Source organism: Notolepis coatsorum (genome assembly GCF_963971535.1).
Source record: "Notolepis coatsorum genome assembly, chromosome: 11".
Classification (NCBI taxonomy): Eukaryota; Metazoa; Chordata; class Actinopteri; order Aulopiformes; family Paralepididae; genus Notolepis; species Notolepis coatsorum.
Window position 1 is genome coordinate 90,625,386 of NC_140175.1, and position 18,186 is coordinate 90,643,571.

Consider the following 18,186-nt stretch of genomic DNA (forward strand, 5'->3'; position numbering starts at 1 on the left):
GTCTAAAGTTAATGTTACCCTCCTTCAAGTAAATTCTTGAACTTGAACTTCATCGGTTTGTGATAGATTATTAGTTACTGGGTATTTCAAAGTACTTCATATTTGGTACCATCTTGAAGCTAACAACTATGGCTTTTCAATGATATAAATTATGTGTATGATTATCATCATTATTATTGCATTATTATTCATATGTAGTTGAACTTGAACTTGAAGATAAAAATGAATTTTCAACCCCTTTACTCACATTGGATTAGAAGAATTATAGTGGATGGAATGTAGACACTCTTGGGGGAAATATAGAACAGCTGACAGATTAGAAATAGCATCTATTGTTCAAAAGTTATGAATGAATGAAACTAAATATCACACAAATAATTGATAATTCTTTAGACCCAGATTTATTTTTAATTCTTTTTTTACGGTTACATATTATTTATGTAATAATTTTATGTGTGTGTTAAAAATTTTATTCAAAATGACCCCGTTCTCTTCCTCGAGCCTTTTCTTCCACCATGCCTCTCTGCCTCTCTACAAGCCTCTTCTCTGGGTAAACAAGGGTGGGAGGGGGCTATGGTTCATGGGCTAGCTCAACGTTAGCTACGAGCCAGCTACGAGGAGGCCGCAGCTAGCCTCTGAGCTAGCTGGGCTAATGAATGCTTGCCGGCTGAAAGCTTAATCTCTGGGCATGTGGGCCGCACCGACCCGGTCCCACTCATCGTCCGGTCTGGGCTGATGAAATGAAATGAAATGTATTATATATAGAATATAATATGACCCAGTAATGAATAAACTAATAACAGCAATGTGGCTATTTGAAAACATTGCATACGCTAAATAAAATACGGCAATGATCCCTCGGGCACGAGCGTTGGCGAGCAGGGGACTAGCCCACACGACATAGATGAGCCTTTTTTCCTGGCTATTTTTCCACTTGCCTCGCTGCTTTAGAAACATGCTTTTGGAGCGAAAAATATTACCAAAATCTCAGCAAAAACATCTCACAAACACTATAAACTACCAGAAACTGTGGCTGGGTGGCGTAGCGGAGATTGCGCTCGTCACCAATGCAAGAGACTCCGGTCTCGACTCCCCGAGTCGGCATTGCCTGCGGCTTGGGCCAGTCGTCATACTATCTCAATTGACAGAGGTAGCGGGTGGAAAGTCGATGGGTGGGGATTGGACGTTGTGGACAGCGACTCCTACAGGTCGGTTGGGTGACGCCTGTACAGCAGAGACAGGAAGTATCGGGGGCAGCGTGAGCCTCCCACGTGATGCAAGGCTTCTATCTTCACTACAGCCGACCAGTGGGAGGCATAGTCTAGCAACGTTCAAGACAGGGGAGGGGAGAATCTTTCCTGTGACAAAATGGCATCCAATGTAATAAAAAAAGTCAACCAACGAACGCGATTCTTGTACCGGATCTCCTCTCTGGTAAACAAGAATACCCTGAAGACTCTAGCAGGAGCACTCATTCAAGGGTACTACGACTATGCTTGCACCTCATGGTACCAAAGCACCTCAAAGGCACTAAAAAACAAATTACAAACATCTCAAAACAAGCTAGTCAGACTACTGCTTGACCTGACTCCTAGAACCCACCTCACCCCTGCCCACTTTGACAACCTAGGGTGGCTTAGAGTAGACGACAGAGTACAGCAACTTGCAATGGGCCTGGTCTACAAGATACACTACGCGACCAAGGTACCCATGTACATGTCAAAATACTTCCCAAAGGTCAGTGAATACCACGATCACAACACCAGAGGGAGCTCCACAAATCATGTAAAACCCAGATTCGGCTCAAACAAGGGACTAAACACGTTTCGCAATTATGCCACATCAATGTGGAACGCCCTACCCAAAGCTGTAAAGGAATGTGAATCACTACCCACTTTCAAAAACACTCTCAAAAAACACCTACGTGAGACTGCAATTCGAAACTGGCCCCTACAAATGTCCTAATCTAGTTGTACAGTAAATGACCAAGTAAGGCTTTGTCAGTATTCCAATGTACAGTGTAAAATGTGTGTGTGTCCCCTACCCAACCCCCCCCCCCCCCCACCTCCAATGTACAGCCCTCACCCAACCCACCCAACCCCACCCCACCCACCCAACCTCCTCCAATGTACAGTTTCTACGCCAAATGTATATACACTCTTTTTCTGGACACTTTTGTATCACAAACAGTACTGTATTTGCAAATCTGATATGTCATAAATGTATAGATGTAGCAGTACTGTCTATCTGTATGTCATGTATGTCATATATGTTATGATGAATTGAAAATGGGGGACCCTGATGTAAACAAGACGAAAGTCTTTCTCTGGTCTGCATCCCCTTAACAATTGTATGTATTGAGCTGTACTGTACTGTACCCATTCTGCAATCTGTTAATAAACTTTTCAATCAATTCAATCAATCAATCAGAATTAGCTATACGAAATTGGGATGGGAGAAAAATAGAAAAATAAGTGGATCAAAAATGTTTACAAATAAATCGGAAACTGAACAACTGCCTATAATTTATTAAAAACACTACTTACATTGGCGTTTCCAAATGCACGCTGCAGCTGTGTATTCCTGGGTAGAATAATTTTTCAAGACCGGGCGCTCTGAACATTTCTTCAAATGACATGAGCGTTTTACAGATAGCTCCCCTAGCGTCCCTGTTGGGACTTGCTGAATGAGACTAATCTCATGACAACAGCGCCCTATCTAGCATCGACGCAGCAACTAGTACCGGTCACATATGTTCTAGAATTCCATCATTTCAACAATGTTGGAACAACAACTCTAAGAAACATAAATAAGATAATATAATATATTCCTTCATTGATCCCCTTGGGGAAATTCAGGCATCATAGTAGCATGGGGGAGGAGGGGTACAGGTAATAGTAGAAGACATAAATACAGGCAATACAATTATAGTACAGTAGAAAAGTAAAAACAGGCAGTGTAAACAATATAATTAACTCTGAATATACGCATCAGAGCGAGTAGGCAGTGTGATCAAAGGTGCATATGAGGGTCTGTATGCCCTATCAGTTATATTATACATTACAATAAATATGGTTACTATGAGCAATAAATTATATATATCTGTTGGATGCACTGATCTGGATTTCAAGTATTGATTTGTTCCTTTTGTTCATGTAGCATGTCGAAAGAACCAGCAGTAGGCATAGACCTGGGCACCACATATTCCTGTGTTGGCATTTTCCAGCATGGCAAAGTGGAGATCATTGCCAATGACCAGGGCTATAGGACCACTCCCAGCTATGTGGCCTTCACCGACACCGAGAGGCTGATTGGAGATGCTGCCAAGAACCAAGTGGCAATGAACCCCACCAACACTGTGTTCGGTAAGCCCTGGCAGCATACTGTCTACCGCAATCAATAGTAGTAGACCTGTGAGAGGATTTGAGGCACCATTTCAGTGAATGCAGTTTTATTATTATTAATAATAATAATAATAATAATAATAATAATAATAATAATAATAATAATAATAATAATAATAATAATAATAATAATAATAATAATAATAATAATAATAATAATAATAATAATAATAATAATAATAATAATAATAATAATAATAATAATAATAATAATAATAATAATAATAATAATAATAATAATAATAATAATAATAATGATAATGATAAACTTGATTTGTATAGCACCTTTCATACAAGAAGTGCTTAACAGCAGTAATATAAAACAAAATGAGCATAAAATTGGCATAATTATAGACAGGCATAACATTAGCAGATAATTGACATTAAAAGCTCTCGATTTTCTTCAATAGATTTCTGTTATTAAAATATATTAAAAAACATGAAAACATGAAAAACATGAAAAGTGCACTTTTGCATTAATGTGATTAAGGCGGAGCGGGGTCTGTTACCAACTTCAAATCACTTTGCATCTCTTCCAGGCAAAACTATTAACTTTACACTCTTATTTCTTCTCTTTTCTTTTCCTTAACGCTATACTCCAGATGCTAAGCGTCTGATTGGTCGTAAGTTTGATGATGCTGTGGTGCAGTCGGACATGAAGCACTGGCCCTTCACGGTTATAAGTGACGGAGGCAAACCCAAGATGGAGGTGGAGTACAAGGTTGAGCTTAAGAGCTTCTTCCCCGAGGAGGTGTCCTCCATGGTCCTTACCAAGATGAAGGAGATCTCTGAAGCCTATCTCGGCAAGGTAGGGTCCCACCGCCAACGGAAAGAGCATATTCCTATCCCTATGTTTCTTCACATTCCTTTGTTTTAGTTGATACCACTAGTTTAATCCAAAGGGTCTTGTGATCTCTCCAGACAGTGTCAAATGCAGTCGTCACAGTTCCTGCTTACTTCAACGACTCCCAGCGCCAAGCCACCAAAGACGCCGGAATCATTTCTGGACTTAATGTGTTGCGTATCATCAATGAGCCCACAGCTGCAGCCATTGCATATGGCTTGGACAAGAAGGTATGAGACCAACCTTTGCAATACAGAGTCCAACTTATTGTATTCTATTTTCTTCACCTGTTAATAATGGTCTGCTTAATTTATCCAGGTTGGTGGTGAGCGCAATGTCCTTATATTTGACCTTGGCGGCGGTACCTTTGATGTGTCTATTCTGACCATTGAGGACGGCATATTCGAGGTCAAGTCCACAGCTGGTGACACTCACCTGGGCGGCGAGGACTTTGACAACCGCATGGTCAGCCACTTCATTGCCGAGTTCAAGCGCAAGTTCAAGAAGGACATCATCAGCAACAAGCGTGCCGTGCGTCGCCTGCGCACAGCCTGCGAGCGCGCCAAGCGCACCCTCTCCAGCAGCACCCAGGCCAGCATCGAGATCGACTCTCTCTACGAGGGTACCGACTTCTACACTTCCATCACCAGAGCCCGCTTTGAGGAACTCAATGCGGAACTGTTCCGTGGAACCTTGGAGCCTGTGGAGAAATCCCTGAGAGATGCTAAGATGGATAAGGCTCAGGTCCATGACATCGTCCTGGTGGGCGGCTCCACACGTATCCCCAAGATTCAGAAGTTGCTGCAAGACTTCTTCAACGGCCGTGACCTCAACAAGAGCATCAACCCTGATGAAGCTGTGGCTTATGGTGCTGGTGGGTATTTCCCATCTTCTGACGATTTCTCAATCAGAATGATTAAAACACAAGTTAAATCTTTACCGGGGCGACAGTGGCTCAGGAGGTAGAGCAGTCATCTGGTAACCCAGAGTTTCCCGTTTCGATTCCCACTCCTCCCGGGCAGCGTGTCGAAGTGTCCTTGGGCAAGACGCTTAATCCCTAATTGCTCCCGATGAGCAGGTTGGCACCTTGCATGGTTGCCTCCGCCTTCGGTGTGTGAATGTGTGAGTGACTGGGTAAAATGGGAGGAAGAAATTTGGATAAAAGCGCTATATAAATGCACCATTTACCATTTACAAGTTTTATATCAAGGTTTTTAAATGATCAACTATCTTCTACAGCTGTGCAGGCAGCCATTTTGGCTGGTGATAAGTCCGAGAACGTGCAGGACTTGCTGCTGCTGGACGTCACCCCCCCTGTCCCTGGGTATCGAGACGGCTGGAGGAGTTATGACTACCCTCATCAAGAGGAACACCACCATTCCTACCAAGCAGACGCAGACCTTCACCACCTATTCAGACAACCAGCCTGGTGTGCTCATTCAGGTATATAGGGCAATAAGCCAGGCAAAACTGAGAAATAGTATCTTTCATTCCCAACATATATATGAATGAATGCATATGACACTTAGTGCTCGTACATCCAAAGCTATGTACACATGATGGTAGCTTGCACTGTTTTGGTCTTCTCACAGATGTTTTGATCTGTGTTTTGTGTATTTTTCTCAGGTGTATGAGGGTGAGAGAGCCATGACCAAAGACAATAACCTCCTGGGCAAGTTTGAGCTGGTTGGTATTCCACCTTCCCCCAGGGGCGTCCCTCAGATTGAGGTGACCTTTGACATTGATGCCAATGGCATCCTCAATGTTTCTGCAGTGGACAAGAGCACTGGCAAGGAGAACAAGATCACCATCACCAATGACAAAGGTAGGCTACGTAGTGTTGTGCATTTTCAATCTGAAGGTTTTTAAGATTTGGTTGTTTATGCCTCTTGTTCTGTGGATTTTCTTAATGGAGATTTTACAAGCACAGAGGTGAAACCCATTAAAATGGTAGGCACAGTACACCATTAAATGATTGCTCATTTGATTTGAATGATTATCATTTGATTAAAGTTAAAATGATAATGTTTTTGTAGTGTTATTAGTTGCCATTAGTTAAATAGAAAGGCTTAAAATTATACAAAACTGCACACATGAGTGAAAGTAATGTCGACCTCTTACAGGACGCCTGTCCAAGGAGGACATTGAGCGCATGGTGCAGGAGGCGGACCAGTACAAGGTGGAGGACGAGGCCCAGAGAGAGAAGGTCACGGCCAAGAACGCGCTGGAATCCCTGGCCTTCAACATGAAGAGCACCGTGGACGACGAGAAGCTCCAGGACAAGATCAGCCCTGAGGACAAGAAGACCATCGTCGAGAAGTGCAATGAGGTCATCGGCTGGCTGGACAAGAACCAGGTGAAAGAAACTAGAGACGGCCAATTCCAATTTTTAATATTGTGAAAACAAGGTCCTCTACTTCCCCTTTCTGTCTTCCACACGTACCAATTACAACTCTTCCTTTACACACTTCCTCTTATCTCCATCCACGTAGACGGCGGAGAAGGAAGAGTACGAGCACCAGCAAAAGGAGCTGGAGAAGGTGTGCAACCCCATCATCACCAAGCTGTACCAGGGGGGTGAGGGCATGCCAGGAGGCATGCCGGGAGGAATGCCAGGAGGCATGCCGGGAGGAATGCCAGGAGGCATGCCCGGTGGAGCGGGAGGTGGCTCCTCCTCTGGTCCAACCATCGAGGAGGTCGACTAAGCGCTCCGCTGACATCATCGTCTCAGATCCCAACCGTAACCATCAGCAACAATCTAGGCTTTAAACCATTGGCGTATGGACTGTGAAATGTTGAAAACCTGTCACACACACACCACACACACACAACCCCAATGTGCAACCACATCAGACAAGTACAAGGCCTCTCTTTAGTGTTGAGATCCCACTCGTTTCTTCATGATTAACAGTGCATCTTTCTTCTTCTCTCAGCATTGAATCAATAAAAACACTAATGGGATTCTTGATTTCTCTATTGCATCCCCCCCCCCCCCCCCCCCCCTTGTTGCTTTGCACTATAATTTTGTTTCACCCCTTTCAGGCAGAGCATTAAAACCATCTTTATCTCCTAAACCCTTTCCTGTTGTGAGAACCTGGGTCTGACGAAGTGTGAAGATTAGTCATTTGTTACTGTTTTGTGGATGAGGTTAACACAGGATGTTCCGCTGTCAAATCCATCACGTGCAAAAAGTGACGGTAGTTTTGTGGCAGCCGCAGCTTCCCCTACTAGGCCCTGCTCGCACGTGAAAAACAGAGAGGTATGAGGTATGGACTAAAGGCCAAAGGAAATTCATAATCAACTAAAACCCCTTGGTATAGAATATTATCCCACTGACAACTGAAATTTATACAGATAATAATGAAATAGAATATTGATTGCCATTTATGGTGAATGAATTGTGGGTTCAGGTACATCTCCACTTGAAACCAATATTAGTGGGCTACTGCTATTGAGTGGCAATGGTGATCAGTATCTGAGTGCTTTATGAGAGAACATTGCTATTTGAAATTGTGATGTTTGCTTGGAGATATGAAAATTGAAAAAAGCTCAAAACTACAGGAAAATAACAATCATGTCAGAAAAATCACATTTAAAGTGATGTTGCTGGTTTCTGCTCATGAACTGTGTTTATCACGAGTGGTCAGTGACCACTAAAAGTTAAAATTATAATTCTGTTTGTAAAAACAAAGATGATGATGAATCATTCCCCTGCCTAAACATACTAAATTAGTAGGCTGAAAAACTGAAAAAGGTTTTCTTCCTGTGGTCAGAACGGTTATGTAAAGCCTGAGTTGACCCTCTGTTAGTGTCATGAAATAATATCAACAGGCAGTATTTCACTGAGCTGTATTGTATATTTCCTGGAATAAATCTTCCTAATAAATTAGCTTTATTTTTTGGTGGAGTGTTTCTTTAATATCTGAAAAAAACTAAGCATTTTTTTCCAAAAAAATTATATACAATATGAACTTTAGTTATTGGCATGTAAACTATGGCAGGTATCGTCCCATGTCTTTTTCACTCTCTATGTTGATCAAAAATAAAAAAAAATTGCAGATGTGGTGTACATGAACATAATACGTACTATGATGAAGGCCATGTCTACAGAACAGATGGAGCAGATATCTGGGGTCATTGCATCTTGTTGACTCAGAAACCGAGTTGTGTTGACTTGTTTGCAATTAGCCCTGAGTGAGAGTTGCTTCGTAGATATGTCTGGGCACTGGAGAAAGGTCTCAGCTGCTCGACAGCGGACATTTGACCACTCGATTCCCAGCCCATATCAGACCTGGGTGGCGACTCAAAGGTGAAGGACAGATGTAGCTCAGGGTCACGTGTGGCGCACAGGTATAATAGCTGGGTGCCCGGAGAGGCTGGGACACAAGAAGGTGAAGCACAGTCTACATCATGCTCTGGATAGTCAGTTGTCTTGCTCTGGTGGCCTCAGTGCTGGGTAAGTGAGTGGCACGCTGCATGGTATGTTTGGTTTCAACATGGGGGGAAGGGGGGGCACTTTAAGCGGGGGAGGGGGGGGTCCTCCCCCAAGAAATGTTTTGCTTCGATACCTGCATTCTGGTGTACTTTTCTGCACCAATTTGTGCCTTTCCTGCAACAATTTATGGTGGAAATGTCTTTATTTACATAAAGGAACATTCAGGTACCCGCTATAGCTAAACTGTACCTTAAGGCAAAAGAAAGACTAGCTAACGTTCACATTCATCCGTAGACACTAGCCCCTTTCGTGACTGTGATGCAAGCCTTGCTTGAATACGCAGTCACTGATTTGACGGTAGTAGCCAGGTTAATGTGCACCATCAAGCACTGGTTAAAAACGAGCGGTTGGTCCAAAATATATCAGATATAAATTTCAAAGGTACTCACCGTTGCATTAGGGTTTCACACACAACAGCGGGGGGGGGGGGGGGGGGGGGTTTGAAAGCTCGGCGTTGCTAATAAACATTTTAAATCATTTTTATAAATGAGTTAAAAAATCACTGAGCTAGCCTTGGCTAAAATGGCTGCTTCCGCATTTTGACGCAGGAGCGTTGTGATTGCTGGGCGCACCAGGCATGTGACAAAGCAGCCAGCAATCACAGCACTCCTGCGTCAAAATGCGGAAGCAGCCATTTTAGCCAAGGCTAGCTCAGTGATTTTTTTTTACTTGTTTATAAAAATGATTTTAAATGTTTATTAGCAACGCCGAGCTTTCAAACCCGATGAGCAGGTCAGCACCTTGCATGGTTGCCTAGGCCGTCGGTGTGTGAGTGAATGGGTAAAAATGTGAGGAAGAAAATTGTAAAGCGCTTTGGATAAAAGCTCTATATAAATGCACCATTTACCGTTTTAACTGTGCAGTTGGGCCAAAGATAATCTAACCTATGAAGTGTCTCATGGCTTGGTCTCAGGGTGCGGAGTGCCAGCCATTAGGCCCCAAGTGAGCGGCTACAACAAGATTGTGAGCGGTGAGAACGCCGTCTCTGGGTCCTGGCCCTGGCAGGTGTCCCTCCAGGTAAACTACCCAACACACACACACGCACGCACGCACGCACGCAAGCACGCAGAACATTCTCAGAATAGTATTTTCCACTGATCAGTGTGATTTTACCAATAAGGGTAGCACTTTACATTTACAAATTAGTTCTACATTATTTATCAACATTGTTTGTACTTGATTTGTTCATCATTAAATAATGTTGTTTAATGTGTAGTAACACATTTGTAAATAGCATATGCAAATGATTTATAGATGCTTTATGAATGTCTTAACAAATCTTTTGTTGAACATGAAAAATAAATGGAGATACAGTATAGTCGTTTTTTCATATCCATTTTTCAAAGCATCTACAAATGTGTTACTACACATTAAACAACATTATTTAATGATGAACAAATCAAGTACAAACAATGTTGATAATGAGTTATAAATAATGTAGAACTAATCTGTAAATGTTATACAAATATAGTTATAAATGATTTAATACTCATTTATGAATGTTTATAAATAGTTTGTTCATGATTAGTCCATTATCCACTAATGCGTTATAAATACTTTGTAAATGTTATACAAATATAGTTATAAATTATTTAATAATCATTTATGAATGTATATAAATGGTTTGTTCATGATTAGTTCATTATCTACAAATACCTTATAAATGTATTATAACAGGGTGTTATTATAAAGTGCTACCCAGTATCCTAATTTGGTCCCGACTCCCACTTCTACATATCTCCACACCCCCACACCCCCACACACACACACACACACACACACACACACACACACACACACACACACACACACACACACACACACACACACACACACACACACACACACACAGAGGTTAACGCTCGGCTACAGTAAATTAAGAAGTCTGAAGCCTAAGTCGTAGAAGTCTAAGCTAATAAATGAGCATGATTCCTTTGCCCCCGACCCTCTCCCCACAGGACGGCAGTGGGTTCCACTTCTGCGGAGGATCTCTGATCAACCAGTACTGGGTCGTCACAGCTGCTCACTGCCGCGTGACGTGAGTAATCCCTCTACCTGACCTCCACTATAATATTGTATTCAGATAGGAGGAGTCTTATGGATCCCCGACTACTAACAATCTCTGTGGCTTTTCCCCCACCCCTCTTCTGTTCCACCCCCCCAGTCCTGGCCGCCATCGTGTCATCCTGGGAGAGCATGATCGCCAGTCCAACGGTGAACAGCTTCAGGTCAAATCCATCTCCAGGGTAAGAGAATAGCCAATTCTTTGAAACCTCCCAGGACCAAAGCTCCGTGATTGGGGCCTTCTGCTCGGCTGCTCCAGTCTGTGGGGTGCTCTCCCATCTGAGGACACCACAGACTGTGGATGCCTTTAAAAGATCTGTTGTATTAAATGTTTTTAACCAGTAGCACACTGTAGAGATGCCAAATTTAATATAAATACATTTGATTATTATTATTATTATTATTATTATTATTATTATTATTATTATTATTATTATTATTATTATTATTATTATTATTATTATTATTATTATTATTATTATTATTATTATTATTATTATTATTATTATTATTATTATTATTATTATTATTATTATTATTATTATTATTATTATTATTATTATTATTATTATTATTATTATTATTATTATTATTATTATTATTATTATTATTATTATTATTATTATTATTATTATTATTATTATTATAATATTATTATTATAATATTATTATTATTATTATTATTATTATTATTATTATTATTATTATTATTATTATTATTATTATTATTATTATTATTATTATTATTATTATTATTATTATTATTATTATTATTATATTATTATTATTATTATTATTATTATTATTATTATTATTATTATTATTATTATTATTATTATTATTATTATTATTATTATTAGTATTAGTATTATTATTATTATTATTATTATTATTATTATTATTATTATTATTATTATTATTATTATTATTATTATTATTATTATTATTATTATTATTATTATTATTATTATTATTATTATTATTATTATTATTATTATTATTATTATTATTATTATTATTATTATTATTATTATTATTATTATTAATTATTATTATTATTATTATTATTATTATTATTATTATTATTATTATTATTATTATTATTAATAATATTATAATAATAAGCATTCAAAGTATTAGATAATACCATTCATTAGGCAATGCAATTCAATAAATGCAAATCATTAATTATGATGATTTCTTCTCAGGAAATTTCCAGGCCAAGTGACATTGCGATTGCGGTACAGCTATACATGAATTTCTATTCAACCCAAATGTAAATTCTGACATAGGGAAGACTTAGCCCCTTTTGTGACTGTGACGCACGCCAACAAGGTTTGGCTGAGTGAATCCACAGTCCCTTGCTCCTCAATAGGAAACCACCCTATTTTAACTCTGAAGAACTGGTCCGACGCGAACCGTTCGTTATACAAGTATCACAGAGACATTTCAAAGGTACTCACAGTTGCACAAGGGTCTTGGACAGAGAACGGCAATGGTTTGAAAGCTCGGCGTTGCTAATAAACATTTAAAATAATTTTTATAAACTGGTCAACACCGCTCAAAATGGCTTTAGCTGCCTGATGCGCCTGCGCTGTGATCACCGGATGCCGGAAATAAAGCTGTGTTGACCAGTTTATAAAAATTATTTAAAATGTTTATTAGCAACGCCGAGCTTTCAAACCATTGCCGTTCTCTGTCCAAGACCCTCGTGCAACTGTGAGTAGTGTACCATTGAAATATCTTTGCGATACTTGTATAACGAACGTTTCGCGTCGGACCAGTTCTTCAGAGTTAAAATAGGGTGGTTTCCTATTGAGGAGCAAGGGACTGTGGATTCACTCAGCCAAACCTTGTTGGCGTGCGTCACAGTCACAAAAGGGGCTAAGGAAGACTTTCCTATAGAAACCCTGAAGACACTGCAGGACTGTCAATCAATACTGATTTGTGAAGCAGTTGTATTCTTAGCCAGCATTTTAAATCCACATCTAATCTCAATACTGAAATTCAAACAACGTAGAAGCCACGTCTAAAGACATTAGAAAAACAAGTAGTGCAAATTTACACATTATATAATTGCACTACCTCTTCTACCCCATTTTGCATTTCATTTTTTGCATTTTGTACATTTCTAGCTTTATATATTGTATATTTTGTATAGTGTTTGATCTTTATCCTTTTACTTTTTTTTTTTTACTGTATGAAGCACACTCGAAACAAAACTTGAACGTGAAACATTTCAAGTTCAACATTTCAATTCATTTTGACCCCCTTTTTGGGCCTATGTTTGGATATCCTGGCCCGACAGCCAATAATATGGCTAACATGGTTTGCTGGGTTAGTTCCGTCAACTCGTGTAACCTGTGTCTCATCCCCTTGCTCTCTGCACAGGCCATCACCCACCCCTACTACAACAGGCAAAACTTCAACAATGACGTCACCCTGCTGAAGCTGTCCTCCCCCGCACAGATGACATCCCGCGTGTCCTCCGTGTGCCTGGCCTCGTCCAGCACCAGCATCCCCTCGGGAGCCAGCTGTGTGACCACCGGCTGGGGCAAGACCGGCCAGAGCTGTAAGAGGACGACCGCTTTGGTTTGATCCAATCCGGAAATGGATTATAAGAAAAATATGCCTTCGTAAAAAGTTTTATAGGGAAAATATCGTTTCTGCCCTCAGATATCATTACCTTACTCATTTCATGTTTTTTATGCTATTATATGATGGATTACTGGTTGTCCAGTTTTTGGTAGACCCTATAAAACTCTTTTGTATATATCTTTTCCATATAGGTTCATTTAAAAGAAGACAAAAAGACATCTATATGGTACATAGCTGTCTTAGGCTAGAATCTGGTTAAATTAGGTTTAAAAGTGAAAGTTTAGTAGACGTCTAGGTGACACCTAAATATACTAAATATGTAATAATGTTTGGGCTAGAAGTGGGCTATATCTAGCCTTGACATAGCTGGACATTGAGAAATTGCAATTCAAATTATTTTAGCACAATATATGGACTTCAGTTGTGCATCTTACACATTTACAGTCATCTGTGTGATATTATAAATATGTACTAATAATGAATTAAACAGCTTGGCCTAAAGGTGGTCTATATTAAAAGGAACACGCCAACATTTTGGGAAATTAGCTTACCGTCTTCTCCAGAGAGAGACAAGAAGATAGATACCAGTTTCCTCTCTGTGCGTTCAGTAGAAAGCTATCTGGTTGCATGTTAGCCTAGCTTAGTACATGGCCGGTTAGCCTAGGCATTATTCGGGAGAGGTGTTAGTTGGACAATGCCTAGGCTAACCGGCCATGTCTGATTCCATTCATTGTGCTAAGCTAGGCTAACATCCAGCCAGATAGATTTCTACTGAGCGCACAGAGAGGAAACTGGTATCTATCTTCTTGTCTTTCTCTGGAGAAGACGGTAAGCCAATGTCCCAAAGTGTTGCCATGTCCCTTTAAGCCTGACATATTCTGGGCTACATGGGGGCTATAACCTCATCATCATTGAAATCGGGTCGTGCTCACTGGGATACGTGCACACACACACACACACACACACACACACACACACACACACACACACACACACACACACACACACACACACACACACACAAAGTCACAGACATATGCATGGTGGTGCACATGCAAGTATAGTCGCATCAGATTCTTTTTTCACCAAGGAAAACAAGAATGTCCTATATGGGACATATCTACAGGACGTGTTTGTGTATAGTTACCCTCTCTCTCCTTGTGTTCTCAGCGAGCCCTCGCTACCTCCAGCAGGTCGCCCTGCCCCTGCTGAGCCCCGCTCAGTGCAAGCAATACTGGGGTCAGAAGATCACCGATGCCATGATCTGTGCTGGGGCATCTGGAGTGTCCTCCTGCCAGGTAACGCAATTCTTACACAAAACAATAGGATTTGATTCTTAGAATATTACTTTATTGTCAATGTACACAAGGTAATTAAAATTTCGCGTATCCCTCCTAGTTACACACAGTCCTCATATCCCTCCTAGTTACACACAGTCCTCATATCCCTCCTAGTTACACACAGTCCTCATATCCCTCCTAGTTACACACAGTCCTCATATCCCTCCTGGTTACACACAGTCCTCATATCCCTCCTAGTTACACACAGTCCTCATATCCCTCCTAGTTACACACAGTCCTCATATCCCTCCTGGTTACACACAGTCCTCATATCCCTCCTAGTTACACACAGTCCTCATATCCCTCCTAGTTACACACAGTCCTCATATCCCTCCTAGATACACACAGTCCTCATATCCTTCCTGGTTACATACACACAGTCCTCATATCCCTCCTGGTTACACACAGTCCTCATATCCCTCCTAGTTACACACAGTCCTCATATCCCTCCTAGTTACACACAGTCCTCATATCCCTCCTAGTTACACACAGTCCTCATATCCTTCCTGGTTATATACACACAGTCCTCATATCCCTCCTAGTTACACACAGTCCTCATATCCCTCCTAGTTACACACAGTCCTCATATCCCTCCTAGTTACACACAGTCCTCATATCCCTCCTAGTTACACACAGTCCTCATATCCCTCCTAGTTACACACAGTCCTCATATCCCTCCTAGTTACACACAGTCCTCATATCCCTCCTAGTTACACATACATGTACAGGTGACTAAACTGGGTATAAAATATATAAATTAGTACTACCGAGTGTAGTGCTAATCAGGTGTATGTACAGAGTTGTAATATAAAATGTACAGTGATAGAGGTATAAATACTGTATGGTAATAGTCATACTGGCCAGCAGTGTAACTAGTAAGAGTAGGTAAGGGATATGCACAGATATACCTCAACATCCATCTCGGGGACAGCCCTATTATTATTATATAGTATCTACAGATATGTAAAAGGATTATGTGCAGGTAAGTACAGACAGGTGTGGACAGATATATACGGTGAGAATAAATATACAGCATTATTGTAACAGAGTTGTGGGTTATATGCAGGTGGGTAAGTATATATAGAAGGATTATATGCAGGTATATTCAGGCAAATATGTATATATATATATGCAGCAAATATAAACATGTGGTATATACAGCACTGTTGTAGGGTAGTTAAAGGAACACGCCAACATTTTGGGAAATTAGCTTACTGTCTTCTCCAGAGAGAGACTAGACTAGAAGATAGATACCAGTTTCCTCTCTGTGCGTTCAGTAGAAAGGCTGCATGTTAGCCTAGCTTAGCACAATGAATGGAAGCGGACATGACCGGTTAGCCTTCGGGAGAGGTGTTAGTTGGACAATGCCTAGGCTAACCGGCCATGTCCGCTTCCATTCATTGTGCTAAGCTAGGCTAACGTGCAGCCAGATAGCTTTCTACTGAACGCACAGAGAGGAAACTGGTATCTGTCTTCTTGTCTCTCTCTGGAGAAGACGGTATTTACAGTATATTTACACTTAGCAGTATGTTCTAATTATCCCATTGTATTTCGTCTCTTCTAGGGCGACTCCGGTGGCCCTCTGGTGTGTGAGAACGGAGGAGTGTGGTCCCAGGTAGGAATCGTGTCCTGGGGCACTAGCAATTGCAACGTGCGGACCCCGGCGGTGTACGCCCGCGTGTCCTACCTGCGCGGCTGGATCGACCAGACCGTTGCCAACAACTGAAGTGTCATCAACACACATAACCTGTAATATCCATACCTGTCCCTGTGTGCCGTGTGCATGTGCACACACACACACACACTCCTGCTGTTGTTCAATGGACTTCTGAAGGTGAACTGTTATGGCGCTGTTATGGGTGGTCCAATTGTAACAAATAATTCAAAGTAAAAGTGTCAAAACCACCGGTGTTGTGTTTCCGTGTGTAGCTGAGGATTTTTCATTTGAATGATCTCAAATGCAGGGGCGTGCACAGACAATTTGGGGGGCAGGGGCTCAAGGGGGGGGGGGGGGGGGGTACTTTCTAAGTTGATAAGGTACAGTACTATGTTTTCTTGGATAGTAGTAGTATACATTTACATTTTCATATTTGGGGGGGGATTTGGGCCCCCCTTCGGCCCTATCTGTGCACACCACTGGCTCCATTTCTTTCTTGAAAACATGAAAGTGAGGTTTTGGCAAATGTACATTTATGAGCTTGATTAGGAAATATAATTTTTTATATATCGTGTTGATCATATATGAATTTCTATTCCTGAGTTGATAAGGTATATGTTTTCGTGGATAGTAGTATAGATAGTAGTACCGGTATATAGTATATTTCCGTCTTATTTTTTTTTTGGAGGGGCACTTGGGGCAAAAGGGCAGGGGCTCAAGCCCCGCTTCTGCCCTATCTGTGCACGCCACCACTCAAATGTACACAAATGTGCAATATTTGGAAAATAGTAAAAAAAAGAAAAAAAAAAATCTTATAGTTTTTAAGTACATTTCAGTTCATTCATAGAGTAGGGACTATGGTTGCAAAGGGTCGGAAAAGTTCCGGTAAATTTATGGAAATCTTCCATGGGAATCTGGGGAATCTTTTGCTAATTTCAATAAATAACGTTTATAATAGTGAACTTGCCTGATACATATAATAATGCAATACTAGGCATGTTTTAGTTCAAATATCCCCATTTAAAAGGTGCTGTAAGTGGTATCTTTGTTTGTTAAAATAACTGGTCTATATGTTAAAATAATAGCTCTACATTCCATCACTGATATAGTGTTTGGTCAGTAACTTTCTTATATAATAAAATAATAATCTTGTATGGGTCTCTCAGTCCCTCCCTTGCTTTTAAGCAAAATTATTAAGTAAAATAATCTACCAGTGCAGTATGCAAATTTAGCTTGGCAAGATTTCCTGAAATAAGTACAAATATATAGGGTTCTCTCTCCTGTTTGAATAAAGTGGGAAAGGATACCAGAAAATGTATTTTCTGTTTACTGCAGAGTGGAGGGACTGGCCAAACACACTATATCAGTGATGGCTGTTGGAATATAGTGCAATTTAACACTTAATCTAACAAAAATAAATACCACTTAGAGCATCTTTAATGTGAATTCACTTGAATTGCAACTGTACAGTGCACTCCTCCATTACATGTACAGATAACTGCCAGCATCCAGAGACTATAGGAGTCTACTATATGAGACGGATCACTGTGGTAGTTTTGAATGGGGAAATCCATAACACTACGACGGTGGCAACGACGTCACGAGACTACTTACTGCAAAATAAACATATTCATAATAGAACCGGTTAGAACAGGCTAGAACGCTCTGGAACATTGTGATGTCATAGTAGACCCGGCCATAGTGTATAAATAGGGAGACCCTATAAGGTTTGTTCCTTCACTTCTCCACCATCTTCAGACAAGCCACATCGACACCAGAGCTCT

At 40.5% G+C, this 18,186-nt stretch overlaps 1 protein-coding gene and 1 pseudogene across 2 annotated transcripts; both read left to right on the plus strand.

Moving 5' to 3' along the window:
* Window positions 1-4,134: 4,134 nt before the first annotated feature.
* Window positions 4,135-7,034, plus strand: LOC311236969 (heat shock cognate 70 kDa protein-like; annotated as a pseudogene). Its single transcript has 7 exons — window positions 4,135-4,212; window positions 4,326-4,478; window positions 4,567-5,122; window positions 5,488-5,691; window positions 5,875-6,073; window positions 6,372-6,604; window positions 6,741-7,034. The product of its transcript is annotated as a heat shock cognate 70 kDa protein-like (transcript).
* A 1,624-nt stretch (window positions 7,035-8,658) lies between these two features.
* On the plus strand, window positions 8,659-16,471 carry LOC311236971 (chymotrypsin-like protease CTRL-1; the record flags this gene model as incomplete). The annotated part of the gene is made up of 7 exons (XM_084324774.1): window positions 8,659-8,704; window positions 9,657-9,760; window positions 10,702-10,781; window positions 10,908-10,989; window positions 13,199-13,379; window positions 14,576-14,703; window positions 16,310-16,471. The coding sequence occupies 7 exons, from the start codon at window positions 8,659-8,661 to the stop codon at window positions 16,469-16,471; spliced, it is 783 nt and encodes a 260-aa protein (XP_084180900.1).
* Between the last annotated feature and the right edge of the window lie 1,715 nt (window positions 16,472-18,186).